The sequence below is a fragment of the Dryobates pubescens genome, chromosome 19 (assembly GCF_014839835.1).
Source record: "Dryobates pubescens isolate bDryPub1 chromosome 19, bDryPub1.pri, whole genome shotgun sequence".
In the NCBI taxonomy this organism is placed as follows: Eukaryota; Metazoa; Chordata; class Aves; order Piciformes; family Picidae; genus Dryobates; species Dryobates pubescens.
Genome location: NC_071630.1, coordinates 23,315,638 through 23,340,770, shown reverse-complemented (window position 1 = coordinate 23,340,770; position 25,133 = coordinate 23,315,638). Strand labels below are relative to the sequence as shown.

The 25,133-nt window shown below is 55.1% G+C and overlaps 1 protein-coding gene across 1 annotated transcript in view; it reads left to right on the top strand.

The window, feature by feature from the left end:
* Positions 1-19,833, top strand: part of AMFR (autocrine motility factor receptor) — a 45,378-nt gene extending 25,545 nt beyond the window's left edge. Inside the window, exons 11-14 of the mRNA XM_054170044.1 lie at positions 1,080-1,214; positions 12,495-12,578; positions 16,603-16,787; positions 19,101-19,833. Coding sequence (XP_054026019.1) covers positions 1,080-1,214; positions 12,495-12,578; positions 16,603-16,787; positions 19,101-19,254 — 558 coding nt within the window. The 3' untranslated portion in view covers positions 19,255-19,833. The remainder of the gene's footprint in view (positions 1-1,079; positions 1,215-12,494; positions 12,579-16,602; positions 16,788-19,100) is intronic.
* The last annotated feature ends 5,300 nt before the right edge of the window (positions 19,834-25,133 follow it).

Here is a 25,133-nt window from a genome sequence, read left to right as displayed (position 1 = left end):
CAGCACTGGCTAAACCCACAGATCTCCATGCTTCGTGAATGCAGCACACACTTTGTCTGCCCCCTGACTTGCCTCTGCTTGGTTTGGAGTGTTACTGAAATTCAATCACAGCAGCTCCCTGCCAGCTGAGTTTCATTTACTGGAGCATTCAGATCTTATTAAACTGGTTTGTAGGCAGGGAGGCTGGAGAGTAGCTTATTAACTTACTCCCCTTGGCTTTCCAGCACCATTTGGGACCCTGCTGGGGACAAAGGCAAAGGATATTTCTGAGTTTATTTTTCCCCAGTGTTGATCTGACTTTCATTCATGTGAATGCTGTGTAGCTCTCTGGGGTGCAGGGGGAAGAGTTTGGCCAGCAGGTCAAGAGAGGTTCTTCTCCCCTTCTACTCTGCCCTGGTGAGACCACAGCTGGAGCAGTGTGTCCCGTTCTGGGCTCCCCATAGCAAAGGGACAGGGATGTACAGGAGAGAATGCAGCAGAGGCTGTGAGGATGATGAAGGGACTGGAACATCTGTCTGTGGAGGAAAGCTGAGAGACCTGGGGCTGTTTAATCTGGAGAAAAGAAGACAGAGAAGATCTTATCAATAAGTATCTGAAGGGTGTGTGTCAAGAGGAAGGGGCCAGGCTCTTTTCAGTGGTGTCCTGTAATGGGACAAGGGGCAATGGATACAACCTGGGCAGCACATCCCCATGGCCAGTCTCTCTTGCTGGGAAGAACTTCTTCCTAGCAGCCAGCCTGAACCTCCCCTGGCACAGCTTGAGACTGTGTCCTCTTGTTCTGCTGCTGGCTGCCTGGGAGAAGAGACCAACCCCCAGCTGGCTCCAACCTCCCTTCAGGGAGCTGGAGAGAGCAAGAAGGTCTCCCCTGAGCCTCCTCTTCTGCAGGCTAAGCAACCCCAGCTCCCTCAGCCTCTCCTCCCAGGGCTGTGCTCCAGACCCCTCTATGGTTTTAAGCTCTTCATTGTATCATCAACAGCACCTCTGAGCTGTTGATTTCTCTAATCTCTTCCTGTTGAGATGCCAGCCAGGTGAGATGCATTTCCTGCAGATCCTAACTGTTTAACCCTTGCTTTCTCCAGGCCCATCAGATTCAGGAGATGTTCCCTCAGGTTCCATATCACTTGGTCCTACAGGATCTGCAGCTGACTCGTTCTGTGGAGATCACCACTGACAACATCCTCGAAGGGCGCATCCAAGTACCTTTCCCCACACAGGTAAGACCTCAGCCCATGCCCCCCACATGCCTGATGTTCTCACCACAGAGCTCAGCCTGGTAGGAGTGAGTGAGGGGAGTGAGGTAAGATGAAGCACTGGGGAATCCAGCTTACTTGAAGGCAACAGGGAGAGTTGTTGGCCCTTGGGATGTGCTGCCCAGGGAGGTGGTGGAGTCCCCATCCCTGGGGGTGCTCAGGAGGGGAATGGATGTGGCACTTGGAGCCATGGTTTAGTAGCCATGAGGTGTTGGGTGAGAGGTTGGACCTGATGATCTCTGAGGTCTTTTCCAACCTTATTGATTGTGTGACTGTCCTTCAGGTGTTACCTGGAAGGAAGGTGATGCTTTGGGGAGCGCTTTTGGCAGTCTGGTGTGTGTTAGATCTGCATGTGGCCACACCTGACGCAGCTGGACTGTGTCACAGCAGTGTGTGCTTGAGGAGCAGACATGGGTTCCTTGCTCTGGCCCTTGGAAGAAGGCTTTTTTCATGGGTTAGGATGGGCCTTGTGTGCTTTGCCATTGCCCATTTGTGAAACAGCTGTCCTGGTTTTGGCTGGGACAGAGTTGATCTTCCCATAGCTGGTGCAGTGCTGTGGCCTGGACTGAGGGTGGGAATCACGCTCACCATTGATGGTTAAGGAGATGGAGCTGCTGGAGTGGGTCCAGAGGAGGCCACCAAGAGGATTGGAGGGCTGGAGAACCTCCCCTGTAGGGACAGGCTGGGGGAATTGGGGCTGTTCAGGCTGAAGAAGAGAAGGCTCCAGGGAGACCTCAGAGCAGCCTTCCAGTACCTGAAGGGGCTATGGGAGAGCTGGGGAGGGACTTGACAAGGGCTGGGAGTGCCAGGATGAGGGGCAACAGCTTTGAGCTTGAGGTGAGATTTAGACTGAAGATTAGGAAGAAGTTCTTGGCAGTGAGGGTGGGGAGACACTGGCACAGGTTGCCAGGGAGGTTGTGGCTGCCCCCTCCCTGCTGGTGTTCATGGCCAGGTTGGATGGGGTCTTGAGCAGCCTGGGCTGGTGTGAGGTGTCCCTGCCCATGGCAGGGGGGGTGGCACTTAGATGATTTTTAAGGTCCCTTCCAATCCACACCGTTCTCTGAAGCCATGAAAACCAATCTGTTGCCAGCATGCCTTGCATGAGTTCAGCTGCCAGTGGCCACAGTGCTGGTGTGACTGCTCTCAGGGCTGCTGTGCTTGTTCTCAGAGCTGTGCATAGGAGCCCTCACTTGCTGCCTGTGTGTCTCCTGCCGCCCTGTGTCATCCTGGGGGCCGGGTCGAGGCTGTCAGCAAGCTGTGGCTGTGTGCGAGCCGCTGTGAGGCACTGGGGCTCTGCGCTCAGCGTTGCTGTCGTCTTCGTCCTGGGAGAGCTGTCCCTCGGAAGCTGTCCATAGTGGCACCCCTTACCTTTTCTGCTCGGCGAGGAGTCTGTGGGGGAGACAAGGGGAGACACTTTCCTTCGCTCCTTCACCTTCCCCTTCTCCTCCAGGCTACTTCAACCTCGGCGACAGGCACTGCAGAGGAAGCAGAGAACGGACCCCAGCCGGGCTCGGTCGCCGCTGTGCCTCAGGAGGAGGAGGAGGAAGAAGAGGAGGAGGACGAGGAGGAGGAGGAGGAGGACGAGGAGGAGGACGAGGAGGAGGAGAAGGACGAGGAGGAGGAGAAGGACGAGGAGGAGGAGAAGGATGATGAGGAGGAGAAGGACGAGGAGGAGGAGGTGGAGGCGGCAAAACCCGAGCCAGTAACCATAGAGTCCTTGTCCCTGGGCCAGCTGTCGGACATCCGGAGGAAGTTCAGGTGCGAGCCCTGCGAGGAGGTGACGAGCTGGCTGCTGCGCTGCTGGGACAGCAACGCCAGCAGCATCAGGCTGAACGGCAGGGAAGCCAGGCTGCTGGGGCACCTGGGCAAGGGCTACAGGCTCACCATCGCCAGGGAGGTGCAGATCTGCAGCCTGTGGAGGCGCCTGCTGGAGGGCGTGAAGGAGGCCTACCCCCTCAAGAAACAGGTGGTGCCCAAGCTGCACCTCTGGACCACCATGGAGGGGGGCATCCAGTACCTGAGGGAGCTGGCCGTGGCGGAGCTGATCTACCTGGACAAGAAGGTGGTCTACCGAAACCCGGACGACCTGGAGTGCACGGCAGCCATGTGGGACGCCTTCGTCCGCACCTCGCCGCCGCTCTACGCCGGCGCCTTGTTCTTCCGCTACCGGCGGCACGGCGAGGGCAAAGTCGTGGACGACCTGGTGGAGTGGCTGCGGCAGAGCCAGGAGGGGCTCCGGTGCCCCGTGCTCTCGGCCCAGACGCCTGCTGAAGGGTTCAAGATGCTGAAGGAGTTCCTGGGCATCCCCCCTCCCGCCCAGCCCCAGCCCTCGGCCGCCAGGAGCAGGCGCGGCCCCGCTCCGGAGAGGGCCTGCGGCGCCCACCTGCCCCGGGGCGCGCTCTGGGCCTACCTGCGCGACCGCGGGGAGGACATGCGCAAGTGGGACGGCAAAGCCACCTCCGCCCTGAGGGCTCGAGTGAGGGAGCTGCAGGGCCAGGCCGGCCCCAGAAGGGCCCCCGGCAGGAGGAGCGCCGCTGCGGGCTGCAGCGGGCAGTGCCCCGCGCAGCAGTGCCCCGCGCAGCAGTGCCCCGCGCAGCAGTGCCCCGCGCAGCAGTGCCCCGCGCAGCAGTGCCCCGCGCAGCAGTGCCCCGCGCAGCAGTGCCCCGCGCAGCAGTGCCCCGCGCAGCGCCGGAGGCCTGAGCTGCCCTCCCAGCTCTACCTGCGAGGCTCCAGCAGCGAGTACTCCGAGGAGGACTAGAGGGGCTCTGCCTCCAGCCAGGTGGAGGGAGCGGCAGCTGGGTTGCCTGGACCCTGTGGATTTGATGGCCTGGCACGTCGCAGTAGTACAAGGCTCTAGTAGATAACCTGTGCACGGGTACCCTGCTGCCATCCAGCTGTAAAGGAGCAGAGCCCAGCTGTATGTCTGGAGTGACTGGTGGGGGATCCCCACAGCTGACTGAGTTGAACTGGGAGCCAGCACCCCACTGTGACTGGCCAGGGCCCCCTTGCATCCCTGGAATTGGCTGTCTCAGAGGAGGGTATTTCAGTGACCCAAGGGGTTACTGGGGGCCCTTGGTAGAGCTGCTTTGAGGACAGAGGAACTTAAACCAGCTCTTTGTCTCTCAGAGGTGCAGGAGGACAGTTTGAGGGGTTGAAGAGCAGCAGGTACCAGTTGCTACCACAGCAGTGCACTGATGGCAATATTGTCCTGGCTGAGACTCCCCAGCTCCCACCCATGGGGTGATTCATCAAGAGGAGAGCCGGGGGGTGATCAGCAGAACCTGCTCACCCTTCAGTAGCCCCATGTGGCCAACGTGGAAGTCTGATGGAGAATGAGACTGACAGCAAGCTGCTGAGGCCTGAGTGAGCTTACACCAGCAGTGGGTGCTGCCATGCTGGACGTGCTGGAGCTTCAGTCCTGGCTGGAGTCAAAGGCAGCCAAGGGATATATCACAAGTGACATCACTAATGTGTCTTTCTCAATGCCTGTGGCAGTGCAGGCCACAGCTTGCTTTCAGTTGGAGGGGTGGCCAGTATGCCTTGGAACTGACTGCACCAGGGGTGGAAACACAGCCCCCACCATCTGCCACGGACTGCAGTGGAAGAGGATGGAGCTCCAGAACAGCTGCAGTGCATTGATGACAACATTGTATGGGATGACACAGCAGAAGTCTTGGAGAAAGGGAATTAAAAGCTTCAGATCCTCCTGTGAAAGATTTTTGCCCCAAAGTAAGGTCAGGGGAGCTGCACAGGAGCTGGAGTTGTCAGGGATTAAATGGCAAGAGGAAGGTTGGCAGATCCCAGGGGAAGTGATGAGCAAGACAGCAGCTGCCTACCCACCAAGGAGTAGCAAGGAAACCCAGGGCCTGTGGGGTGTTGTGGCTCTCTGGAGCCACATGTCCCAGACTGCAGCCCAGTTGTGAACCTTCTCTACCAAGTGAGCCAGAAGAGGAACAGTTTTCCATGGGGCCCTAAGCAGCAACAAGCCTTTGAGGGGCCCAGCTGACTGGGGACTGGCAAATGTGATGCCCACCTACAAGAAGGGCTGGAAGGAGGACCCAGGGACCTGTCAGTCTGACCTCTGTGCTGGGGAGGGTTGTGGAGCAGGTCATTTTGAGGGCCACTGTGCAGCATGTGCACGGCAGCCAGGTGGTCAGGACCAGTCAGAATGGGTTCCTGAAGGGCAGGTCCTGCTGGACAAACCTGATCTCCATCTGTGAGAGGGTGACCCACTTAGTGGGTGAGGGAAGGGCTGGGGGTGTTTATCTGGACTTCAGTAGAGCCTTTGTCACTTCATCCTCCTGGGGAAACTGGCTGCTCATGACTTGGCATGGCTGGCCACTGGCCTGGATTCAGAACTGGCTGATGGCCAGGCCCAAAGCGTGGTGGGGAGTGGAGCTGGCTCCAGTTGGTGCTCCCCAGGGCTCAGTGCTGGGGCCAGTTCTCTTCAGCATCCTTATCAGTGATCTGGGTGAGGGGATTTGAGTGCACCCTCAGCAAGTTTGCAGGTGACACTGACCTGGGAGGGGGGTTGATCTGCCTGAGGGTAGGAGGGCTCTGCAGGGGGATCTGCACAGGTGGATCCAGGAGCCAAGGCCAGTGGTGTGAGGTGTCACAAAGCCACCTCATGGACTGCCTGTCTCTGCCACATTTCCTGAGCCACACATCTGTGAGGATGTTGGGAGACAGTATCAAAAGCCTCACTGAAGTCAGGGGAGATGGCATCCACAGCTCTTCCTTCACCCAGCCATTTGGTCATAGCTCCATAGAAGGCTAGCAGATTAGTCAAGCAGGATAGCCTCCCCTTGGTAATCCATGCTGCCTACTCCTCATGACCCTCTTTTCTTCCATGTGGTTAGAGGTAACCTCCAGGGTGAGCTGCTCCCTCATCTTTCCAGGGATGGAGGTGAGGCTGGCTGCTCTGCAGATGCCTGGCTCCTCCTTCCTGCCTGCTTTGAAGACTGGGCTGACATTGGCTTCCTGCCAGTTAGGATAGAGTAGGATGGAATTAACCAGGTTGGAAAAGACCTTTGAGACCACCAAGTCCAACCTGTCACCCAACACCATCTGACATCAGGCACCTCTCCTGTCCCCCAGGACGTTGCACAGCTGATGGAGGGAGGCTCAGCAGCAGTAGCAGCAGCTCTCAGCACATGTGGATGCACCCTTTGGGGCCCAGGCATTTGTGTGCTTTCAGCTGGTGCAAGAGATCTCTCACCCAGTCCTGGCTGACCAGTGGAGTGTCCTTCTCCTTCCAGTTCTGCTCCCTTGCTTCCAGAGACTGGGGTTCCTGAGGGCTGCTCTTAGGAGTAAAGACTGAGACAAAGAAGGCATTCAGCAGCTCTGCCCCCTCTGCACCTCCTGTTACCATCTCTCCTACTTTGTCCAGCTCTGGCCCCACCTTTTCCCTGCTCTTCCTTTTGTCCTTGATGCATTTGATAAAGCTCTTCATGTTCCCTTTCACCTCCCTGGCACAACTCAGTTCCAGGAGAGCCTTGGCCTTTCTTGTTGCATCTCTGCATTCTCTGCCAGCATTGCTGTCATCCTCCCAGCTGACCTTTTCCCCACACTGTAAACCTCCTTCTTCTTTGTGAGTTATTTCCCTGCTTATCCATGAGGCCTCCTGCCTCCCTTCCTGGATAATTCCCTTTTTTGACTTTTCTCCAAGGGAATACATTTCTCTTGAGCTTGCAGGGGTATGAATATTAACCATCTCTCTTGCCCCTCCCCCTCTAGCCCTAGCCCACTGGATACTTCTAAGTAGATGTGCAAGAAATGCCCAGGGGGCTGCCTGGTGGCTGTGGGGCAGGCTGTGGATGGAGTCTGCCTGGAATGCAGCAAGGCCTTTGCCACCATCCCCCACAGCAAGCTCCTGGCCAAGCTGTCAGCCCCTGGGGGTACTGGTTGACAGCAGCTGAACATGAGCCAGCAGTGTGCCCAGGTGGCCAAGAAGGCCAAGGGCATCCTGGCCTGCATCAGGAAGAGTGTGGCCAGCAGGAGCAGGGAGCTCATTGTGCCCTGTGCTCAGCACTGCTCAGGCCACACCTGGAGTCCTGTGTCCAGCTCTGGGCTCCTCAGGTCAGGAAAGAGGTTGAGCTGCTGGAAGGTGTCCAGAGAAGGGCAACAAAGGTGGGGAGGGGTCTGGAGCACAGCCCTGGGAGGAGAGGCTGAGGGAGCTGGGGTTGCTTAGCCTGCAGAAGAGGAGGCTCAGGGGAGACCTTCTTGCTCTCTCCAACTCCCTGAAGGGGGTTGGTCTCTTCTCTCAGGCAAGCAGGAGCAGAACAAGAGGACACAGCCTCAAGCTGTGCCAGGGGAGGTTCAGGCTGGAGGTTAGGAAGAAGTTCTTCCCAGCAAGAGAGATTGGCCATGGGGATGTGCTGCCCAGGGAGGTGGTGGAGTCCCCATCCCTGGAGGTGCTTAGGAAGAGCCTGGATGGGTGCTTGGTGCCATGGTTGAGTTGCTGAGATGGTGCTGGGTAAGAGGTTGGACTGGATGAGCTCTGGGATCTTTTCCAACCTGGTTCATTCCATTCTGTTATAAATGTGTGGACGTGGCACTTGGGGACATGTAATGGCTGTGGGTGGGCTTAGGTTGAGGCTTGGACTCACATCTTGCACCAGCCTCTGGGGAGCTGGAGCACTGCAGTGCACTGCTGAAAGCTGCTGGGACAGGCACTGAGCAGAAGCCATCTGCCCCTTGAGCTGGCCCTGCCCAGTCCAGACTGGAATGTGTTACACAGGGGGCATGGAGTCCCTGCAGTGGTTTGGCTGGGATAGAATCTTAGGCCAGCTGTGTTCTGGGACAGAATTTGGAATCCCTGTCCTGGTGTGGCTGGGGCAGACTCCCAGGCCAGCCATGAGCAGCTTGGAGTCAGCCAGGGCAGCTGTGTCCCAGGCCATAAGCAGCAGTGTAAAGGAGGAAGTTTGCTGAGGATAGAGAGGTCCTTCTGCTTGGGTTCCTGCTGCTTCTGCTTCCCCCCATCCCTGGTGGGGCTTGCTCACAGCTGTGCTCCTGAGGCCTGCTTTCCCCTGTGTTGTGATGCTGTACATTGGCCAGGCTGGGCAGGACTCTGCACACTCTGTGCTGGCATGGGGGTCAGTTTGGCTGCTGCTTTAAATCCATTTCCATTTTGTGGCTCTCTCCTCCTTTTCCTGATCCCCTTCCTGGCTCGGGAGGGATCCTGGGGTGATGGAGCAGCTGCTGTGGTTTATCCCTGGATGCAGGCTCAGTGTAGACACACAGAGAACAGGCAGGGGGAGAGAGCTACTCCTGCCCTGGGCAAAGACACGTCCATCCATGGGCTTGTTGTGGCTCCAGGACCTGGGTGCACTTGGTGGGTGAGGTGGGAAAAGTCCAATCTGTACCTCAGGGGCCCTGATTTTGGGGTGATGTCGTTGCTGTGCCATGCTGTGTGCTCTGGTGGCTCTCTGCCCAGTGAGCAGTGTGGCAGTAAGGACCACCCAGAGTAATGAAGAGCAAATCTGGATGGAACCAAACCCAGTTTCAAGCATGCACAAATCCACCCCCAGGAGCCATCTCTTCTGCCCTGCAGGAAGCTGGCCTGTGGTTCTGTGACTGATGGAGCCCAAAGTCATGGAGCAAGCCCACTCAAGGGGTGTCCCAGGGAGCAAGGCAGTGCTGGCTCCACGTGTGTGTAGCAAAGCAGGAAAGGTGGTGGAGATTCACCTGGATGCTTTGGAAAGTCTGGGGGCTGGGCATGGTGGAGATGGTGTAGAATAAGGGTGGCTCTTGCCCTGGGCTTGGCTGGGATGGAGTTGATGCTCCCATGGCTGTGGTTTGGATTGATCACTGCTGAGGGGTTTAGGTGTTGCTGAGCAGAGCTTCCACTGAGGCAAGGACTTCCCATCTTGTGCTGGGGGCACAAGGAGCTGGGAGGGGACACAGCCAGGACAGCTGACCCCAACTGGCAAAGGGCTATTCCATACCACATGGCATCATGCCCAGTATGTAAACTGGGGGGGAGGCTGGCCAGGGGGCATTGGCAGGCTGGTGTTGAGCAGCTGTCCCTCGCTGGCATTGCTTGGCTTCCTTGGGCTTGGCTTCTCCCTCTCTGTAGGTGGATTTGGGGGTTGGTTTGTTATGGTATTGTCTGTCTGTTGGTTTTCCATTACAGTTTGTCACTGTTACTACTGTTGGCTTTTCTTTCCTTCCAAGTATTAAACTCTTCCTATTTCAGCCCAGGAGTTGTCTCATTTTTTTGACACCTTTCTGGCTCTGCCCCATCCCACTGGGAGGGGAGTGAGTGAGCAGAGCAGCCCTGTGGTGCTTCATTGCCAGCTGGGGTTAAACCACCACAGCAGAGGGCATTTTCTTGATGAAGGGAAGTCACAGTCCCATCAGCCATGCCTGTAAGCTGCAACTCAGGAGCTTCTACCTCAGCATGAGCAGAAACTTCATTTCTGGGAGGGTGCTGGAGGCCTGGAGCAGGCTGCCCAGAGAGGTTGTGGAGCCTCCTCTGGAGACTTTCAGAACCCACCTGGATGTGCTCCTGTGTGACTGCCCTAGGGACTGGAGGAGGGCAAATGTCACTCCAGCCTTCCAAAAGGGTTAAGAAGGACCCAGGTAGCTCTGGGCTGGTCAGCCTCACCTCCAGCCCTGGAAAAGTAATGGAGCCACTTCTCAGCACTGTCCCTAGGCATATCAAGGACAAGAGGGTCACTGGGAGCAGTCACCGTGGTTTTACCAAGGGGAAGTCATGTCTGACCAAGCTGACAGCCTTTTGTGAGGCGATATCCAGGTGGATGGCTGATGGCAGAGCAGTGGATGTGGTTGATCTTGAGTTCAGTGAAGCATCTGGCTCTGTCTCCCACAGCATCCTCGCAGCCAAACTGAGGCAGCGTGGTCTGGATGGTCAGGGAGGGAGGTGGATGGGAACTGCTTGAAGGGAAGAAGTCAGAGAGTTGTGGGCAGTGGGACAGAGGCCTCTTGGAGGCCTGTATCTAGTGGGGTCCCTCAGGGATCAGTAGTGGGACCAGTGCTGTGCAATATATTCATCAATGACCTGGATGAGGGCACAGAGGGCACTGCCAGCAAGCTTGCTGAGGACACCAAAGTGGGAGCAGTGGCTGCCACAGCAGGGCTGTGCTGCCTGCCAGCCAGGCTGGGGCTGGGGAGCTGGGCAGGGAGAAATGGGAAGAAGTTCAACAAGGGCAAGGGGAGAGGCTGGCACCTGGGGAAGAACAGCCCCAGGGAGCAGGAGAGGCTGGGGACTGAGCTGCTGGAGAGCAGGGAAGGGGAAAAGGACCTGGGGGTCCTGGTGGATGGGAGGATGACCATGAGCCAGCAATGTGCTCTGGTGGCCAAGAAGGCCAAGGGCAGCCTGGGCTGGATTGGAAGGGCTGTGGTGAGGAGGTTGAGAGAGGTTCTCCTCCCCTCTGTTCTGCCCTGCTGAGGCCACATCTGGAATATTGTGTCCAGTCCTGGGCCACTCAGTTCAGGAAGGACCTTAGGGAGCTGCTGGAGAGAGTCCAGCACAGAGCCACAGAAGTGCTGAAGGCAGTGGAACATCTCCCTGCTGAGGAGAGCCTGAGGGAGCTGAGGGCTCTTGAGCTTGGAACAGAGGAGCCTGAGGGTGACCTCCTTGCTGATGATGGAGATGTGCAGGGTGGGTGCCCAGAGGCTGGAGCCAGGCTCTGCTGGGGGATGCCCAGTGCCAGCACAAGGGGCAGGGGTGGAAGCTGAGGCAGAGGAAGCTCCATGGGAACAGGAGGAAAACTTTTTTTCACTGAGAGGCTGACAGAGCCCAGGAGCAGGCTGCCCAGGGGGGCTGTGGGGTCTCCCTCTCTGGAGATACTCAAGACCTGCCTGGATGTGATCCTGTGTGAGCTGCCCTGGGTGCTCCTGCTCTGGCAGGGGGTTGGACTGGATGAGCTTTGGAGGTCCCTTCCAGCATTCTGTGATTGGACTTGCAGGATGCATGATGTGTCCAGTTCTGGGCCCCTCAATTCCAGAAGGACATTGAGACTCTTGTCCAGAGAAGGGCAACAAAGCTGGGGAGGGGTCTGGAGCACAGCCCTGGGAGGAGAGGCTGAGGGAGCTGGGGTTGCTCAGCCTGCAGAAGAGGAGGCTCAGGGGAGACCTTCTTGCTCTCTCCAGCTCCCTGAAGGGAGGTTGGAGCCAGGTGGGGGTTGGTCTCTTCTACCAGGCACCCAGAACAAGAGGACACAGTCTCAAGCTGTGCCAGGGGAGGTTCAGGCTGGAGGTGAGGAGGAAGTTGTTGGCCCTTGGGATGTGCTGCCCAGGGAGGTGGTGGAGTCCCCATCCCTGGAGGTGTTCAAGAGGGGATTGGATGTGGCCCTTGGAGCCATGGTTTAGCAGCCATGAGGTGCTGGGTGGGAGGTTGGACTGGATGATCCCTGAGGTCTTTTCCAACCTTACTGATTCTGTGCTCCCCTCTGATCTGAAACATGTGATGTAGTGCCAAATTCCAGTAAAAAACCTCAGGATTTGTTCTTTCTTTGCTTAAATCTCTAAATGCAGGAAATTTCCAGTATCAATGATAGAACAAGAGGGAATGGCCTGAAGTTGTGCCAGGGGAGGCTTAGGTTGGAGAGGAGGAAAAATTCCTTTGCTGCAGGAGTGGTCAGGGACTGGCAGAGGCTGCCCAGGGAGGTGGTGGAGTCCCCATGCCTGGAGGGGTTCCAGGAAGGTTTGGCCATGGCCCTTGGGGCCAGGGTTTAATGGCCATGGTGGTGCTGGGTTGCTGGCTGGGCTCAGAGGGCTTTTCCAACCCAAACAATTCTCTGCTTCTCTCTTCAGTCAGGTACCAAACACAGACTGAAAGTCTCCTGACTAGACTAGGGACAAACATTTGCTGAGTTAAAGCAGCTCTTGTTGGTCTCTCATGTGCAGAACCTTTCCAGTTGATGTCTCTGCTGACAGCTAATTGAATTGTGCCACTTAGGAAGGTTTGCTGCCCAGGAGGCAGTGGGCAGAACTCTGCCTTGCTCTCACTTAGTGACAGCAGATTTCAGGAGAGCAGTCTGGGGACCACCTTTCTGCCCATAAGAGTATTGAGCTCTGGTTGTGTGCACCTCAGATTCTCCTCTCCTCTGGAGGCTGCCTGGGGAGGAGCAGGGAGCACCTTCTTTCAGCAGAAGGCTTTCTGTTCATTGCTAACTTCCCTCTCCCTGGGCTGGCCCTGGTGCTGAGGAGGGCAGGGCTTGGATGTGTTCAAAGGGCTCTCTCCCACGCTGGGTTAACCCCCTGCTGTTTGCATTTCAGCGTGCAGACAGCGTCAGACCTGCCCTGAGCAGTTCTGTGGAGCGGCACGGTGCTGACCAGGAGGACACAGAAGCTCTCACCCAGGTAGGTTGGCCTAAGCAAACAACACAAATGGGCAGCAAGCACATGGCCAGGTAAGTGTCTGTGGGTCTGGGCCAGGTGAGCTTGGTGCAGCCCTTCCTGGCATTTCACAGTCGTGGGGACCCTCCGAGCTCATCTTATCCGACCCCCCTGCCGTCAGCAGGGACATCAGCAGCTGGAGCAGCTGGCTTAGGGCTCCATCACAGCTGACCTTGAATGTCTCCAGGGATGGGGCCTCCACCACCTCCCTGGGCAACCTGTGCCAGTGTCTCCCCACCCTCATTGTGCAGAACTTGCTCCTGATGTCCAACCTAAATCTGCCCTGCTCCAGTTTCAAACCATTGCTCCTCCTCCTATCTCTGCAGGCCCTTCTGAACAGTCCCTCCCCAGCTTTTCACACCAGAACTGACACTGGGGTCCTCAGCACATTGCTCCTGTGAAGGCTTGTCTCTGCTTTTCCTTCCTGAAAGACAGTCCTCCCAAGTGACCCATGGAACAAATAGAAGATCAGGGCTCTCTTCCTGCCTGGTCAGACCCATGGCCATCTGCAGAATATGGCCAGCAGGATGCTTTGTTCTTTCCTCTTTTCCTCTGCTCCCCTCCTTCCTTTCCTCTTTTCCTCTGCTCCCCTCCCTCCTTTCCTCTGCTCCCCTCCCTCCCTCCCTTCTTTTCTTCTTCTTCTTGCTGTCACCAGTCAAACTCTTCTCTTTGCAGAAGGGTCTGGCAGCAAACCAGCTCCTTCACACTGAGCTTGGTTTGTAAGAAGCTTGTTAAATGCCAGTGTGGGAAGGCCATGAGGAGCCATGATCATCTCCTCTGGGGAGGACTTGACTTTCCAAGTAGTGGGATGGATGTAACCTCACACTTCATGACAGTCCTCAAGAGAGACCATGGCTTTATGCTGCAGCCTTAGAGTAGGTTTGACAAGCTTTCCCTCTCCTCTTCTTGGGTAATATCACCTTGCCCACTGGGAGTCTTTGTTGATCTCCAGCAGCACGTGGCAGAGCTGTTGGAGTTGTGCTTGTTGGAGCACCCTTCCTCCTGAGGAGCCTTGGCTTCAACTTGTGGCTGTGTTTATCTGAGTTTCTCTCATCCTGGCTGGAGGAGGGCTGGGACTGCTGGGATCTGACCAGTGTTGGTATAATGCTGGAGCTTGCCTGCTGAAGCTCTTGCCCCCCAGGCTTGAGAATCCACTTCACTGTCATTGCTTAAATACTTGGTGACTCTATTTAGGGACTCTCCTGAGGCATCCCTTGGCTTTCATGGGGCCAGCTCTTGGTGACCCTTCAGGGACTCTACTGAAGCATCCTTGGCCTTCATGGGGCCAGCTCTTGGTGACCCTTCAGGGACTCTACTGAAGCATCCTTGGCCTTCATGGGGCCAGCTCTTGGTGACCCTTCAGGGACTCTACTGAGGCATCCTTGGCCTTCATGGGGCCAGCTCTTGGTGACCCTTCAGGGACTCTACTGAAGCATCCTTGGCCTTCATGGAACCAACTCTTGGTGACTGTTTCTGGACTCTTCTGAGACACCCCTTAGCTTTCATGAAACTAATTCTTCTTCTGAAGGAGGAGCAATTTGTGCAGTGTAGAGCTTCCTGCAGCTGAGATCTGAGGCTTGTTGTAGCCTTCACTGCAATTAGGTTTGCTGCTTTTGTCTCTGGGACCCCCTCAGTAACTACTCTTTGCTCAGACAGAGGAATGGACTCTGGGTATTGGTTTGTACAAGTTGGTTATGAAGAAAGGCCAAGCCTTAGGTGAGCTAGCTTGCATCTTCTGGTGCAAATGGTCCAGGGGGAAGAAAGACAGAGATCTTGTCTGAACATCAGCCCTCATGAGTGCCCTCCTCATGGCTTTACCCAGCAGAGCTTCACTTTGCCACACTCACCTGTGTGGCAGCCAGAGGCAAGGGTCAGGGTACCCCATGCCTGTTCCTCTAGGTCTGCTAAGGTCATCCTGGGTTTGGGTATGACCCATGAGGGCATTCTGTGTATCTTCCTCCTCGTGGATATGGTGTTGCTTGGGAGCACTCAGCTGCCCCTCTCTGTCCTGTCCCAGCACATTAGTGTGTGTGGTGTGGGGAGCCCTTCCCAAACGCTGGGTCCATGGAACTGGAGAATCACAGAGTGGTTTGTGCTGGGAGGGACCTTCAGGAATCACAGAGTGGTTTGTGCTGGGAGGGACCTTCAGGAATCACAGAGTGGTTTGTGCTGGGAGGGGCTTTTAAGAGTCTTCTAGTCCAACCCCCTGCAGTGAGCAGAGGCATCTGCAACTGGAGCAGGCTGCTCAGCTCGGGGGGGTTGCTGAAGCGGTGTTGGAGGCTTTGCTGTTCATGCTGCATGGGTCCTGATGATGTCCCTGCTTGGTTCACCTGGTTGATGGGAAGTGACATTTCTCTTGGCTTCTGCTCTCTGAAGGCCTTCATGTCTGGCAGATGACATTACTGGCCTGTCTCTGGGGCTTTGGGATGAGTCACCTTGGTTTGCAGGCAGCTGTGAGCCCTGTGTGCTGCACGCCGTGGTGCCGCTGAGGCCGGGCTGTTGGCACTCGAGCAGCTGTCCCCTGTGGTGGCCACAGCAGCAGCTGTCAAAGCTCCTGTGGTAGCTCTAGCAGAGCTCCAGGCCCAGGTGTGATAGGAGCTGACTTGGCTAATTCCTCTGATAGACTTGCTTGAGTACTCCTCTGGGATTCTGAGCCGTGGCTAAGCCCTTAAACCTTGCATGGAGCTGGTTTGTTTGTTGATGTCTCCAGGCTTGGTGACATCCTGCTCTTCCATGGCAGGGCTGATCTGCTGGGCAGTGACAGGAGGTGCTCAGGATGTGCTGTCTCACCTGTGCCAGCTCACCAGCACCATCACCCTTCAGCTCAGGGCCGGCCTCAGCGCTGTGGGGTGGCTGTCAGGGGGGAGGAGGTGCTAGGTGTGGGGTTACCAGCTCCTCTTAGTGACAAGGCCGGGCTTGGGACAGCTGCCAGCCTTGCTCCAGCAGCTGGAGTGCAGGATAAGTTGGGTGCTGCAGGAGCTGGGGAGCTGACACTCCATCAGTGCCTCTTTGCACGTCACAGCGCGTGCCGGGCTGGAAGCGACTCTCCAAGGTCATCTTGTCCAACCTGCCTGCGGTGAGCAGGGACATCTGGAAGCCCTCTGCTGTGAGGACAGGCTGAGGCAGTTAGGGTTGTTCAGGGTGGAGAAGTGAAGGCTCTGGGGAGATCTTAGAGCAGCCTTTCAGTGCTTAAAGGGCCTTTAAGAAAGCTGGGGACAGTCTTTTGAGTGGGGCCTGTTGTGCCAGGCCAAGGGGTGATGGTTTGAACTGAAAGAGGGAGATTGGAGAGAAAGGAGAAGTGTTTGACACTGAGGGTGGTGAGAGCCTGGCCCAGGTTGCCCAGAGAGGTGAGAGATGCCCCATGCCTGGGTCCATTCCAGTTCAGGTTGTCTGGAGCTCTGAGCAACTTGCTCTGGTTGCAGATGTCCCTGCTGAGTGCAGGGGAGTTGGACTGGATGAGCTTTAAAGGTCCCTTCCAAGCCAAACCATTCCCTGAAGAGTGCAGGGACCTCTTCAGAGGTCTCTCCCATCTCCAGCTAGATCAGGCTGCTCAGGATTCCATCAGGTCTGACCTTGAATGTCTCCAGGGATGGGGCCTCAACCACCTCTCTGGGCAGCCTGTTCTGGTGTTCTTTCCACAGCCTGTGGCTTTCTGCTTTTCCAGCTCTTGCCTCTCGTCAGGTCAGCTGCAGTGCCCCACTTTCAGAGGGCATTCATTAGGAGTGATTAACGTTTGTCTTTGAGATCACTTTCCAACGTGGCATAAAGGAGAGAGCATTCCAGAACAGAGGCTCTTTGAACAGGAGCTGGAGCAGCTTTGTTCTCTCTGTGGCTGGGGTTTTTCAGAGGAGCCCAAGGGAGCTGGGGGCAGCAGGTGGGAGCCTGGTTTCTTCCAGCGCCTCCAGCCCCGGCAGGGTTTTGGAGCTCATTGATGCATCTCCATGGGCAGATTCTGCAGGGGCTTGCAACTGTTTTCTTGTACTCCTAGACAGAGAGAGTGCCACTTGAACTCAACTCCAGACTGGAAGAGATGGTGGAACAGAGTGAGGTGGAAGCAGAAGCTACTGAAGCAGAAGATTTTGAGGCCAGGGGGAGTCGCTTCTCCAAGTCGTCCGACGAGAGGCAGCGGATGTTGGTGCAGCGGAAGGAGGACCTGCTGCAGCAAGCTAGAAAGTAGGTTCCTGCCTGAAACTCCAGCCCTGCCACCTGGGGACAGTCCTGGGGTGGGTTTGTAACAGATTGTGGCCACTGAGAGCCTGGGGTGATGCAAAAGCAGTAAGAGGAACGAGCACATCTGGTTAGAGCAGGCTCAGGACGCTGCTTGAGACAACCGCCGCCGATAAGCCAACCCTGAACTCAGGCCACGTTTGGGGTGGGAAGACCTTAGATCATCCAGTCCAGCCACTCACCCAGGACTGCCAGGCCACCACTAAACCATGGCCCTCAGCACCACGTCTGCATGGCTTTGAAGCCCTGCAGGGGTGATGATTCAACCACTTCCCTGTCCCAGGGCTTGACAACCCTTTTGGGGAAGGTGTTTTTCCTAATGCCCAACCTGAGCCTGCTCTGGCACCACCTGAGGCCATTTTCTCTCACCCTGTCCCCTGTTCCTGGGAGAAGAGACCAGCTGCCACCTCGCTCCAGCCTCCTTGCAGGGAGTTGTAGAGCAATTACTAGTTGATGATTAACAAACCAGGTGGTGCAGACAAACCTTGTAGCTTTTGTCACAGATGTCCCTTTTTATGGCAGGGAGACCACCAGAAGGGTCTGCTCTGAGTTCTGTGTTGTGTCCTTTGCTGTTGTCAGGCCAAATGTGCACCCTGAAGTGCCTTCCTGTCCCTGAACAGGGGTGCTCCTAAAATAAGTGTTGTTCAGTGTTGAGCAAATGTCCTTTAGGAAGGCAAAGTGGAGTTGACTTTTTGCATGTCTGGCTCCCTTTTTGCACTGAGGAGCTGTGAGTGTCAGAACTCCTTGGGATGTTAACTCTGGCAGCTGCTGCCTTTTGCTTTTACCCAGCACTTGGCAGCCTTGGTGTCAGAGGCTTACTCCTTGGGGAGTGACTTCTGGCAACCACAGAATGCATTGGGTTGGAAGAGTCCCTTGAAGGTCATCTTACCCAACCCCCATGCAGTCTGCAGGGACACCTCCAACTAGATCAGGTTGCTCAGGGCCTCATCAAGCTTGACCTTGAGTATCTCCACAAGTGGGGCCTCCACCACATCCCCAGGCAACCTGTTCCAGTCCTTCACCATCCTCATTGTGCAGAGCTTCCTCCTGATGCCCAACCTGAATCTCCCCTGCTCCATTGTCAAACCAGTGCCCCTTGTCCCATCACTCTAAGCCCTCCTAAATAGTCCCTGTCCAGGCTTCAGATAGTGAAACACAGCTCTAAGGTCTCCCTGGGCAAGTGCTGGAAGAAGAGGGATGGAGAGGTTCAGTGATTCCCCTGCAGGGTCAGTGAATGGCTCTGAGTTCAGAGCAGAGCTTCAACCTTTAGAACCATCTCCCTCCCACAGGCCTGAGGATCCTGCACAAAAGCTCAGAGCTGCTGCCACCTCTGCACAGTCTGCCCTGGCTTCTAGGGTGGGCTTTTTGAGCATGAAGCTTGTGTACACTTTCACTGAGGCAGGGGTTGGTCTCTTCTCCCTAGTCTCAGTGATAGAACAAGAGGGAATGGCCTGAAATTGTGCCAGGGGAGGCTTAGGTTGGAGATGAGGAAAACTTTCTTTGCTGGAGGAGTGGTCAGGGACTGGCAGAGGCTGCCCAGGGAGGTGGTGGAGTCCCCATGCCTGGAGGGGTTCAAGAAAACTGTGGCCATGGCACCTGGGGCCATGGTTTGATGGCCATGGAGGGGTTGGGTTGGTGGCTGGACTCAGTGATCTTAGAGGTCTCATCCATGCAGAACAGCTCTGTGATTCTTTGATTTCACTGCTCTGGGTGTGCCTCACTCCCTCTCTTGCTGTGTGGCTGTACCAGGGATCTGCTGGAGAGAGTCCAACAGAGGCTGCAAGGATGAGTGAGGGACTTGGACATCTCTGCTGTGAAGACACACTGAGAGCCCTGGGGCTGTTTAGTCCAGAGAAGAGAAGGCTGAGAGGGGATCTGATCAATGTCAGTAAATATCTGAGGGCTGGGTGTCAAGATGATGGTGCCAGGCTCCCTTTGGTGGTGCCCAGTGACAGGACCAGGAACAGTGGGGATAAGCTGCAACCCAGGAGGTTCCACCTTATTGTGAGGAGAAACTGCTTTGCTGTGAGGGTGCTGGGGGCCTGGAGCAGGCCAGAGAGGTTGTGGAGTCTGCTTCTCTGGAGACTTTCAAAACCCACCTGGATGTGCTCCTGTGTGCCCTGCCCTGGGTGACCCTGCTCTGGCAGGGGGCTTGGCCTCGATCTCTTCGAGGTCCCTTCCATCCCCTTCTCTTCTGTGATTCCCTGTTTCCAGAGGTGCTCTCTGCTCCACCCACCTTTTCCCTTTCTCCTCTTGCAGGCGTTACTTGAACAAAAGCTCAGAGGAGGAGCGGAGCCCAGGGAAGCCCTCCCCTCCTCCCGCCGAGGGAGCCTCTGCCGACGCCGCCACCCTGCGCCGCAGGACGCTGGCCGCCGCCGCCGAGCGCCGGCTGCAGATGCAGCAGAACTCGTAGCACTCCTCGCCTGCCCTTCCTCCTCCTGCTCCTCCTCCTCCTCGTGTGGGCAATGTTCAATAAAGAAATGAAATGCAAAAAAATCCCACCCCCAACCCCCCAACCAACAAAACCAACAACCCACCACCAGCCCCAGCCCTGCACTTTCTCTGCCAGCAGGAAGGTCTCTTCAGAGCGCAGCCCACCCAGCTGGGAGCTGGCTGCCTCTCTGCTGTCTAAAGCATGGGACAGCTGACAGCTGAACCTGTTCTTGTGGTGTTTTGGATGTGACCTCGATTCCTACCCCCTGCACCTCAGCAAACAAAAGGCAATTGCTGAACCACAGGCACCATTTCTGCAGCTAGCACACGAGGCTCTCGGGCTGACCGAACAGCGGAGGCCGGGGGAAGCCTGGCCCCAAGCCGGCAGCTGCCGTGGGGCGCTGGTCTGGGTCAGCTCGAGATCAAGAAGAGTTCCTCCAGGAGGGAAGGATACTTAGAACCTTGCAGCAGGCCCTGCTTTAGATGAGCAGGTGCCCATTCTTCAGCCCCTGTTGTGAAGGGTGGCCTGGCTGGCCGTGAGTTGTGGGACTGGCTGGAAGCTGCCGTTCAGCGTACGGCAGGAGCGGCAGAGCTCCTGAGCCGCGCTGTGCCGAGCCGCACACATCCCAGCACGGCTTGGCTGGTTTGCCCTTCCTGGGCTCTTCTGCCCTGCCAGCCCTCTGCCTCTGTTCGCTCCCCAGGGCTGCACCTTTGGACTTTTGGCTTTTCTGGCCAGCTTGGGGGGAATGGGGTGGGAGAAGAGGGGGCGTGAGGCCAGGCCCCAGCCCCTGCACTTCAGTGTTACCATACAGCCAAGGGAGCCTGATCCGCACCCCAGAGCACCTCGGGAGGCACTTCATGGTGGTAGCTCCAACACCTCGCTCCTAAGGTGGTTTGTTTTTTAACCCCACACCTTCACCACCCCTTGAAGAAGTGGCTGGAGGTGCTGGGGGGCAAGCTGGGGGGCTGCAGGCTGGTTGCAGCCCCTCCTGCTCTCCTCTCGGTTTGTTTTCTACAGCCCTTCTGCCGGGAGGTCCGAGCGGAGCTGCCGGCGCTCGTTTGCGTAGAGGAGTTGGTGCCTGGCAGTGACTTTCAGCTCTGAACTTTGAGGAGTGAGTTCTAGCCTTGGTGTCCTTTAGAAGGAGCCCAGTATTCCCTGGAGTGGTTGGTGACTTTGTGTTTCACTGCTGGTTTGTAGGACTTTGGGAAGGCTGATTTCATGGAGGGGAGTTCTAGAACGTGTAGGTGAAGATAATTTATTTCACTGAGCCTCCTTGGGTTTTCCTTTGGTTTTGTTCTGTTCTGGTTTGTTTTCCCTGGGGAAGCCTTACTTTGCAACGCTGATAGTGAACCTCAGAGGATTGTTGGAGCTCCTTGGTTTGGCTCAGAGCACAGCTGGTTTGGTTTTATTGTGGAGAAAAAAATAATAAAAGAAGATAAAACCTTGCTCAGTGTTGGAGATTGGAAGTTTCTGGAGCGTGGCTTCTGTTCTCTCTCTGGGAGTGCTGCACCTGCAGCTTGGGCCTCTTGGCTTAGCCCTTTCTTAGGTTTGCCCTTTAGGATAGAGTAGGATAGGATGGAATGGAATGGAATAGGAATGGAATTAACCAGGTTGGAAGAGACCTTTGAGATCATCAAGCCCAACCTCTCACCCAGCACCACCTGATCAACTCAACCATGGCCCCAAGCACCCATCCAGGCTCTTCCTAAATACTTCCAGGGATGGGGACTCCACCACCTCCCTGGGCAGCACATCCCCATGGCCAATCTCTCTCTCTCTATGAAGAACTTCTTCCCCACCACCAGCCCAAACCTCCCCTGGCACAGCTTGAGACTGTGTCCTCTTGTTCTGCTGCTGGGGGCCTGGGAGAAGAGACCAACCCCCACCTGGCTACAACCTCTCTTTAGGGAGTTGCAGAGAGCAAGAAGGTCTCCCCTGAGCCTCCTCTTCTGCAGGCTAAGCAACCCCAGCTCCCTCAGCCTCTCCTCCCAGGGCTGTGCCCCAGACCCCTGCCCAGCTTTGTTGCCCTTCTCTGGACACCTTCCAGCAGCTCAACCTCTTTCCTGCCCTGAGGAGCCCAGAGCAGGACACAGGACTCCAGGTGTGGCCTCAGCAGTGCTGAGCACAGGTTTGCCCTTTCTTTGGCTCCCTCTCCCTTTGGTTTTCCCTCCCCCTCCCCATTTTTTTTAGCTGCCCGACCCCAGCTCTGGGAATGTTTCCCAAGCCCTGCCTTGCACAGCAGAGACTGCTGTTGGAATTGGGGAAGGTGGCAATGGGAGAGCGAAAATGTCTGGGGGGACTGTGAAAATCGAGTGGAGTTTGGAGCTGCCTGGCAGTGTGCTCCACAGATGGAGTGCTGGGTCCAGTGCTGGGCTCCCCAGTTCAACAGAGAGGGAATGACTGGAGAGAGGCTAAAAAGATGCTGAGGGGCCTGGAGCATCTCTGTGAGGAGCAGAGGATGAGAGCCTTGGGGCTGTTGAACCTGGAGAAGAGCAGCACAGGGGATCTGAGCAATGCTCAGCAAGAGCCTGGGAAGGTACTGGGGAAGGTGCTCAGCCTCTAGCCCTCTGCCTGCATGCTGAGGGACCCTGCTGTGGACTCCATCAGCACATTTCTGGGGAAGGGAGAAGATGCCACAAGCCTGTCCTGCCTGGCTTCTTGGGTGGAGGGAGGCTCCTGAGCTACCTCCTGGGCTGTTCTCTCTGGACTTCTTGTGTTGGATTCCTGACCTCTCCCTGGCAGCGCTTCCCTTGGCTCCCTCAGGAGTGGGGCCTGGCCAGCCGCTGGATGGCATCCCTGCCTGCAGCACCGCTGCCACCCGACCTACTTCAGCCATGAAAGGCTGGTTTGTGCAGAGGAGCACAGGGACCAGTGGTGGCCTCCTGGCTGGCTCTGCTTCCCTGGAAAGGGAGGTCATCTGAGGAGAAGCCTGACCGACTTCCCCAGTGCCAGTACGAGCTGCTTGGGGATGGCTGTCAACTGCAGGAAGCTGGGCAGGATGGGCAGGAGCTGCTGCTGCCTGGTGGAGCAGCTCTTCCAACCAGCCTTCCCTCCTGCAGGCTGGCTGGAGGAGGCTCCCCGGTGGGCATTCCCAGCCCTGGGCAAAAGTCCCTCCTGTAGCCCCCTTTCAGGTACTGGGAGGATGCTCTAAGGTCCCCCCGGAGCTGTCTCTTCTCCCGGCTGCACAGCCCCAGCTCTCTCAGCCTGTTTCCACAGGGGAGGTTCTCCAACCCTCTGATCTTGCTCTACTGCTCCACTTTAAGATGCTGGGGCAGATCCTTTCAGCTCCCCTGGTACCTGGAGAGCTTGAACCAGCTGATCATAGAACCACAGAACCATAGAATGGTCTGTGGTGGAAGGGACATCAGGATGTCATCTGGCCCAAGCCCCTCTGCAGTAGGCAGGGGCATGCTCAACTAGATCAAGTTGCCCAGAGCCCTGTGCAAGGTCCTGCAGCTGGGTCAGGGCGATCCCAAACACCAATACAGGCTGGGCAGGGACTGGCTGGAGAGCAGCCCTGAAGAAAAGGCCTTGGGGGTGCTGGGGGAGGAGAAGCTCAGCAGGAGCCAGCAGTGAGCACTGGCAGCCCAGAGAGCCAAGCAGAGCCTGGGCTGCAGCAAGAGAAGTGTGGCCAGCAGGGCAGGGAGGGGATTCTGCCCCTCTGCTCCGCTCTGCTGAGACCACAGCTGGAGCTCTGGGGCCAGTTCTGGAGCCTCTGTGCCAGGAAGGATCTGGAGGGGCTGGAAGGAGTCCAGAGAAGGGCCAGGAGGAGGAGCAGAGGGCTGGAGCTGCTCTGCTGTGAGCACAGACTGAGGGAGTTGGGGTTGTGCAGTCTGGAGAGGAGAAGGCTCTGAGGAGACCTTCTTGTGACATTCCAGGATCTGAAGGGGGCTCCAATAAAGCTGGGGAGGGACTTCTGAGGGTGTCAGGGAGGGATAGGACTGGGGGGGATGGAGCAAAACCAGAAGTGGGGAGATTGAGATTGGATGTGAGGAAGAAGTTGTTCCCCAGGAGGGTGGTGAGAGCCTGGCACAGGCTGCCCAGGGAGGTGGTGGAAGCCTCCTGCCTGGAGGTGTTTGCAGCCAGGCTGGAGGTGGCTGTGAGCAACCTGCTGTGGTGTGAGGTGTCCCTGCCCAGGGCAGGGGCTGGAGCTGGCTGAGCCTTGGGGTCCCTTCCAGCCCTGACAGTTGTGTGATCCTTGGGCTCCCTTCCAACCTGGGCATTGTGGGATGGGAGTCAACACTCCTTTAGGCAGCAGGGCATGGGGGAGAAGGGGAGGCAAAAAGAAGGAGGCAGAGGCAGAGGAGGGGAGAGCCCAGGGCTACAGACAAACATTCTCTTTATTGAGCTACACATGAATTGTTCCATTAGTCAGAGAAAGAGATTGGCAGTGTGTAATATATCACAGAAACCTCACTGATTGGTAATAGAAAGGCTTAGAAAGACCTGGTGCTTTTTATATATATATATATATATAATCTCTGTGGTGTTTGTGGTTGTTCCTTCCCTTCTGTTTCTTAGCTTCTATTTCCCCCCCTCATTTTTCTCTCTTAGTTTTCCATCTTTATTTCCTCATTTGGTGGTTTTTGTTTCTCCCTCCTCCCCCTTCTCCCTCCCTCCCTCCTTCCCCCCCCCCGAGAGGCAAGACTTGCTGCTGCTGCTGCTGCTGCTGCTGCTGCTGCTGCTGCTGCAGCTGCTGCTGCTGCTGCTGCTGCTGCTGCTGCTGCTGCTTCAGCCGAGGGATGTGAGGCGGTGAAGACTCCAAGGGGAAAGGGCACAAAGGGCTGGGCATGGGCAGGGTGGCTGCAGCGGAGGCGCTGCACTCCTGTGGGAGTGCTCTGAGAACCTTGGGGATGGCTCACAGGCTTCGAATGGGGTTTGAAAATGTAGCTTCAGGTTTCTAATTGAGTGCTTACATTGGAAATTTTAAATGGCGTTTTTAAAAGGATTTTTAATTCGGATTTTTAAATGGAATTTTTAGAGCTGTTTCCAAAGGCTTTTTAATGTCTTCCAGTTGAATGTTTAGGTCATTTCAAAATAGTTGCTTTGATCCTTAAATTTTGATTTGCAATTTGAATTTTTAAGTGGAATTTGCAATTTCGAGTTGTAATTTGGATCTTTAATTTGAATTTTTAAATTGATTTTCAGTTGATTTTTATTTGAATTTTTATATATTTAAAAATATTTTCATTTGTTTTAAAATTTGACTTTTTAAGTTGAAGTGTTACGCTGAATGGTTAATTTACATTTTTAGTTTGAATTTGGAATTTCAATATTTAATTTGAATTTTCAATGTATTTTCAATCGATCTTTATTTCATTTGAATGTGTAATTAAAAATATTTTAAATTGTTTTTTAAAATTTGAATTTAGTTTAAAAAATTATTTTAAATTGGCATTTTATTGCCTTTTTCATGGGAATTTTTATTTCATTTTAAAAATGGATTTTTAATGTATTTTAATTTGAAATTTGATTTAATTAAAATTTTAAAATTTATTTCAAATTGACTTTTTCATTGCAATTTTTATTAAATTTAAACAATTAGCATTAATTTATTTTATTGATAATTCGAATTTTTATTGAATTTTTAAAATATCTTTTAGTTAATTTTTATTGATTTTAAAATTTACTTTTAATTTGGTTTTAAAATTTATTTTTACTTGATTTTTAATTTACTTTGTATTTATTTTTAAATTTGAATTTTTATTTAATACTAAATTTTAACTTTTATTTATCTAATTTTAATTTTTATTTATTTTTATTTCTTTTAAATCTATTTTTCTATTTCATTTTCTAATTGATTTTTAATTTTATTTTAATTTTTAAAAGAATTTTACTTTAAAATGGGTTGTTGTTTG